At 40.1% G+C, this 6,818-nt stretch overlaps 1 protein-coding gene across 1 annotated transcript; it reads right to left on the bottom strand.

The window, feature by feature from the left end:
• Nucleotides 1–4,479: 4,479 nt before the first annotated feature.
• Nucleotides 4,480–6,150, bottom strand: LOC108038383. Its single transcript, XM_017115158.2, has one exon. It carries the CDS (start codon nucleotides 6,148–6,150, stop codon nucleotides 4,480–4,482), a length of 1,671 nt encoding a protein of 556 aa, XP_016970647.2.
• Between the last annotated feature and the right edge of the window lie 668 nt (nucleotides 6,151–6,818).

A 6,818-nucleotide genomic window follows, 5' to 3' on the forward strand; every position in this document is an offset into this window, starting at 1 on the left:
GTGGTACGCTTAGAGAAATAGAATACAGGGTGTAATTTGCCATCGTCTTTCTTTTGTAGAAGCACCGCACCAAACCCTAAAGCACTCGCGTCACAATGTAATTCTATATCATCTTTGTAATTATATAACGCTAATACAGGTGACTCGATAAGCTTTTCTTTTAATTTTAGAAAACAATTCATTTCTTCTTCTCCGAATCGAAATGGTTTGTCTTTTTTCAAAAGATCGTATAATGGCTTTGCCATAGTAGAAAAATCCTTTATGAATCTTCGAAAATATGAAGAAAGTCCCAAGAAACTTTGCACTGCCTGAACCTTTGAGGGAACTGGAAAATTTTTCACAGCTTCGATGCCCTTATCATCTGCCCTAATACCATTTTCAGAGATTAAAAATCCTAAATACTTTATATTTGATTTCAAAAACTCACATTTATCCATACGAAGTTCCAATCTATTCTGAGTAAGCCTTTTAAAAATTTCGTCTAACGTTTCTAAGTGCTCATTAACATTTTTGCTGGCAACCATTATGTCATCCATGTAAACTACTACTTTGTTGGCTCTAATCATATCGTCGAAAATTTTATTAACAAAGCGTTGAAAAACAGCCGGTGCATTTTTTATACCCATCGGCATTCTTAAAAATTCGAATTGTCCTAGTGGAGTTACGAAGGACGTATATTTGACAGATTCTTCATTTACAAAAACATGAAAGTATCCATTTTTTAGGTCTAACTTTGAAAATACTCTTTTGTCAACTAATTTATCTAATAAATCATCTATGTGTGGAAGTGGGTAATTGTCTTTTAGCAGTGCTTTGTTAAGTTTCCTATAATCAATACATAGTCTAATATCACCTGTTTTCTTTTTGACTAAAACTATCGGAGAGGCAAATTCTGATTCGCTTGGTCTTATTATTTCGTTTTTCAAATATTCATCTAATAATTTTTGTAGCTTATCCTTTTCTGTATATGATAATCGTCGAGGACTGCAACTAAAAGGCTTTGCATTCTCTAAACATAATTTAATTTCTGCTCTAATCTTAGGCTTTTCAGGTCTAATTGCTTTCACATAGCTGTTTTCAATTATTCTTAAGAATCGACATTGTATTTGATAAGTTGTGCTTTTGTCCCAGTTAAAATCAATGGTTTCATCGTTTGTAAAGTCAATGTTCAGTATTTCGGTTTTAAAATCGTCGATTTCTAGTTGCATTTTTACATTTACCATCTTTTGTTCCTTTATCATCGTTTCATCTGTATTTTTATTGACTTGTTTTATTTTTGGTTGTTCTATTGATTCACTATCCTGTCTCATAACTGTCTTATCTGTTGTTTCACTGTCTCGTCTCATAACTGTTTGACCTGTTGTTTCACTGTCTCGTCTCATAACTGTTTGACCTGTTGTTTCACTTTTTTGTCGCTTAACTGTTTGACCTGTTGTTTCACTGTTTTGTCGCTTAACTGTTTGACCTGTTGTTTCACTGTTTTGTCGCTTAACTGTTTGACCTATCGTTTCACTATTTTGTCGCTTAACTGTTTGACCTATCGTTTCACTATTTTGTCGCTTAACTGTTTGACCTGTTGTTTCACTACCTTGTATCATAGCCATTTGCCTTATTTTTTCATGGTAATTCTTAACGACTGCGTGCTCTGCCTTTAAACTTTCAGTTGACCATTCTAAAACGTTTTCAGTTATATGATTATCCAAACACTCAATATTATGACTGATCTCAGCAATAGGCAGTGACAGATCTTTAGTAGGCTGCTTTGGGTTATGTTTTGATACATTTTCTACTGTTATCATCTTTAGAGTTTTTAAATCTAAATTCAAATCGCAAGCTTGCATGAAATTTCTACCTAATATTACATCATTAACCATAGACTCATTGGCAACAACCGTTAAATTAAAATAACACTTTATTCTTTTTTTTAGTACAAAACATAAAATTTGTCCGTATATCTTCAATGTGCTTTTGTTTATGCCAAAATAATGTTCGGTGACTTCTTGTAGTTGAAATAGGGCTGCCAGAGTCTAGGATGCATGCTGCAACCATAGGAGATATTATTTGCCAAAATGTCAAAATGAATGTTAAAATACCTTACATAATTATTTTCAGCATTTCCCTTCCTCTCCTCGCATTGGGCTACAAAGTGACCGAATTTGCCACAAGCGTAGCAAGATCCTGGCTCCCTTGCTGGCTTTCGACAATCCTTGGCGATGTGTCCTCTGGCGTTGCAGTTAGCGCAGCGAAGTCCTCCGTTGTTGCTTCGATTTGTAGTCATCACCTTCGAAACAAACTCCTTGGGCTTGCTCAAACGGATACCAGCAAACGCACGCAGAATTTGCATAGGATCTGTGAAACACTGGATCCGGGCTTGATCACGCAAATTCTGTGCTGGTATTCCCTCGACTATCTGGTCAACCAACTCGTCAGGCTCGATGTTGATGCTGCTTGCCAGCATTGTCTTAGCTTCAAAGTATACCGCGAATTTTTCGGTATGGTGCCACTTCAAATTTTCAAATTTGCGCCGAGCTTCTGCTTTGGAAAGTTTATCACTGAATGCTAAGATCAGCTGTTCCAACAGATTCTCTGCTGGCTCCATGATGCGCGTTGCATTTGCGTGCAACCAACGCTGGGCGATTCCCTTCAGTTTGGACACAATCACTATTTTCACGCCCACTGCATCCAGGTTGTACAGATCAGCAATGTTTCGTACTTGCTGAGTCCAAATGTTTGCGCACGATGAACCATCATAGTCCATGATGATTTCTTTGGCCAAAGAAAGTGAAAAGTTTGTCGACTGAAGTCCTTTGTTTACCTCTGCCATTTGTCGCTGCTCAACACCCTTGTTGACATCGATATCAGTGCCAATATCAATATCGGCACTTTTATCGGTATTTGGTATTTTTTCGCCAACTACTTCGTTGACGTTTTCGCCTACTACTGCTTGCATGACTTCTCCGGCTACCACTGCTTGGTTGCAGTTTTTTGCGTTGTTGATGACGTCACTGGCAACTGCTTGTGACGCGTCTCTTATTTGCGCCAGAATGTTCTGGAGCTCTTTTTTTCCAGCCTCAATTTCAGCTCGTATTTGTTGTAGCGACAATACTCCGTCGGCTACATCAAACCACTCGTCTCCCTTTGGCCTTGTAGCCGCTGCAGAAATCAGCTCCGACCTAGGATCGGCATCCTCCACAGAGGAATTCTCCCCCAAGTCGTCATCCAGCGCCAACTCCTGGAGTAGATCATCATTTTCCAACAATGGGGTTTGTGGACGAGTTCCACGAATTCCGGAGTCCACGCTATTCAGCCGTGCTGCAAGTTCTGCTTTGTTGCCGCTGGTTGGCAAGTTCAGCGCCGCCAACCACCTCTTTAGCTGGACGACCGTAAATTGCTGTGCATCAATTAGATCCATTTTATGGGTCAGGACCACTTCTGAAGTTTATAGTAGCACAAACGGGGTTTAATATTAATTACACTTTATTTAGACTTGACCGTTCTCTCTTAGTTCTTATGCGCAATTGCTTTAATTTACATGGCGTCGGTTTTAACATTAGACAACGCGAAGTTGGCTGCGATCAGCACTGATATTTAACATTTCAGAGTTGCCAGATTGGCAACTATATAAAGCTAATTATTCTAAGTACTAACGATTATTAACCATCTAAACGTAATATTTAAATAATAGAGTTATAACACTAAAACATATTCATAACTGTGTATACTCGTACATACTAACATATATAGTCAGTGACTTATCCTACTACATTATAGAATCATAGTGATGTTAAATATTCCTTAGAATCTTGGGAGTTACTAATTGCCATTCCCAATTAAATAAAAAACACTCTTATAAAATTACGTAATGTTTATTATTGCGTTATCGCCAAATTATAAGTCATTGCTGGCTTGTCCTGTTATATTATATGTTATATATTCCCAAGCTTGGCAAAAATGAGAATGTACCAAAAAAAAATCTTGAACTTAGCAAAGCAAGAAAGTGCCTTGCTTTAAGAAAGTATTTAATTTGAAAAGAAATCAGAATAAAACAGAATGACGTTCTGGCTCTGTATGTATATTATCCGATCTGTAATGATAGCTTCAAAAAGTTGTATAAGTTATTCAAAGTATTTAGCTTACACCTTCAATTACTTATTTGATTTGTAATTGATTATTTATTTACCGTCCCAAAAAAAAGGCAGCCCTAAATACAATTTAAAAACTATTAATATACCTGAACTATTAACTGATAGCAAATAAAAAAGTATATTTATAATTTTAAATCATGTATTAATTTATTTAAAATATTAAGGCATCTTCAAAGCATTAAGTTTAAAACAAAACGTGTTTACTTAATTTTAATGGCTATAAATATTATAAGATGGAATACAGATTAGATTTCCATTCCACGTATTTTTTGATTATAAAGGGTATAAATAGTAACCATCAGGACATTACAAATCTTGGAAAATGTATGATGTCCTACAAATTGTTGAGAAAAACGTTGATATAGAAAAACATCAACTCCATTAGAAAAATTACAACGGCCAGCAGTGTGGCAGCTCCACAGATTCGCCAGACCAGCTCTAGATCCCCGATTCCCAGGGGCTTAAGTACCACCAGTTGGCTGTAGTCCTTGATGCTCATCCTGCCGGCCTTAACCATATCGTAGTAGCTCTTTCTGATCCAGTGCTTAATTAATCCAAACTGCTCTGCAATCAATGTGAAGTCTTTTAGGGACACCCAGTAAATCGAGTGCGGAGCGACCACTATACTGGATGGTAGAAAGTCGCAGAAACAGAGATCATTTGCCAGACGGAAAACCGGCTTTGAAAAGAACCGTTGTTGGGTATTTATCACCAGCCATTTGGTGAACGGCATGGTATAAGCCCAACTTGTGTTGAAGTGGTTGCGCAGGTCGTACAATTCGTCGGGATCGTCAATCAAATGAAATATGCCTGCGTATCGCGCCCGGAAAGTGCCTTCAAAGTTGTAGAATTCAGTGCGCATGCCCAGGATACTCAACTCGTTGTCGAGCATGTCATCGAAACTGGTAATCCTTTCCTGATAGGGTGGTGAGATCAGCAGTGACAGTAGCTGGGCATTGCAGGTGGCCATCAGGAGCAGGACCACCAATCGGGGCACTATCCTGGCCATCCTTAAGTTTATCAGCCATCTCCGATGTCTGAGAAGCAGCCAGCCGACCACGATGATGAGGGGTAAAATCACCGCCAGGGCAGGACACAAGATCCTCTCGAAAAGCTTGGCGGTTGGCAGAGGTCGCTCCACCGGCAACATGGTGCACCAGCTGGAGATCAGAACCGGATAGGTGTACTGATTGAGGGCCAAGATATTCCGCTTGGATACGAAAGTGGTGGTCAGGCCGACATCTATACTGCCCTTGGCTGTGTACTCCAGCATAAAGGAGCTTTCCGGCACCGCTATGACCCGCCAGTTGGGACGGATTACCTCCAGGCTGGCGTTGATGCTGTTGGCAAAGGTGGCGATGAAGTCCCACAGGAAGCCGGCCACCTGCTTCTCCCCCTTGGCATCCAGATAGTCAAAGGTGTTCGGTGGCGACAGATCCGGCATGACGCGCAGCCGATGGCCCTGCAGATTCAACAGTTTATTGCTGAAGAGTTCCACTCCCTTCCCGATCCCCCTTTTCACCAGCTCAAACCTGGGAAAAGCCCGGTAAGTGTAGAGGATCAGGGAGTGGTTGTAGTTCCGGAAATACAGCTCCACATTCATCACGCCCGCACGTAGGCAAGTCGACAGGAGTTGGCTGGCCAAGAGATCCTGCCCAGAGCCCACCACTTCGATGAGCAAGCGCACCGTTCGCAGATGGTTAAGGTTATTGGCTAGGCTTTCCAGTTGTGCTACACCATCAGGACCTTCTGGCAAGCAGGCCAGCAGCATGGTTTCGCGATTGAAGCGATCGTTCAGGCCCGAATGGGGAAAACTGCGCTGCCAAACGATCTGTGGATGGGTGGTCAAATTCCAAGGCCAATGACTATTCCAACTGCAGTCGAGTCCAGACGGATTGTAATACACCAGAGTGGTTTCCTCTCTCAGGAGGAACTGCACCAGCAGGCCGTAAAGGTTCACCAGTTCGGCGGCGATGCCAATGCTCGGATCCAACTTGGCCAACATGTCGCTGTCAACGGAATGAACTGACGGGTGAAAGTGGCTTTCGCCGGAAGTGGCAGTGCAACTCGCTATGTACACCAGTCCTTATCCATAGCCATCTCCCCTAATTGCCCGGGGACAACTGCATCGGAGCAATTTCAAAGTTTACACAATGAAGTGGCTCGAGCATTGTGACTCCCAATTAATCGCCTTGGAACCTTGAACATGAGGTTTTTATAGTTAAAGAAAAATATCAAAAATCCCCTTTATATATAATTTATATTTCCAGTTGTTCTGATCGGAAAGATTTAATTTTAATTTTGGAGTTTTAATATTAATCTCCACGTCCGACGGTGCAGACGTGTTAAATTATTTGCCCTGAAGACGGTTGCGGAAGTGCAAGCGAAATATATTGGAAAAAAATAAAAAATAAAATTTAAAAACTTTTCTTTTGAAAATTTTGTTTAATTGTTGACCTCAAGCCGGAAAAACTAAAAAAAAACAATTATCAAAGGTCGCTAACAAACAAAATTTTATTTTAAGACTAACTGCTTACATGGCCCCCACAGCGAACGGATTTTTTGAATTAGCCAACTAATGCGCATGTTAATTATCGGACTATCTGATTAATTAACTATAATTTGTTATCCCAAGATATCGAACATGTACAAACGTCTGCCGTTATTATTAAA

Source organism: Drosophila rhopaloa, unplaced genomic scaffold (assembly GCF_018152115.1).
Source record: "Drosophila rhopaloa isolate 14029-0021.01 unplaced genomic scaffold, ASM1815211v1 contig_3, whole genome shotgun sequence".
NCBI lineage: Eukaryota > Metazoa > Arthropoda > Insecta > Diptera > Drosophilidae > Drosophila > Drosophila rhopaloa.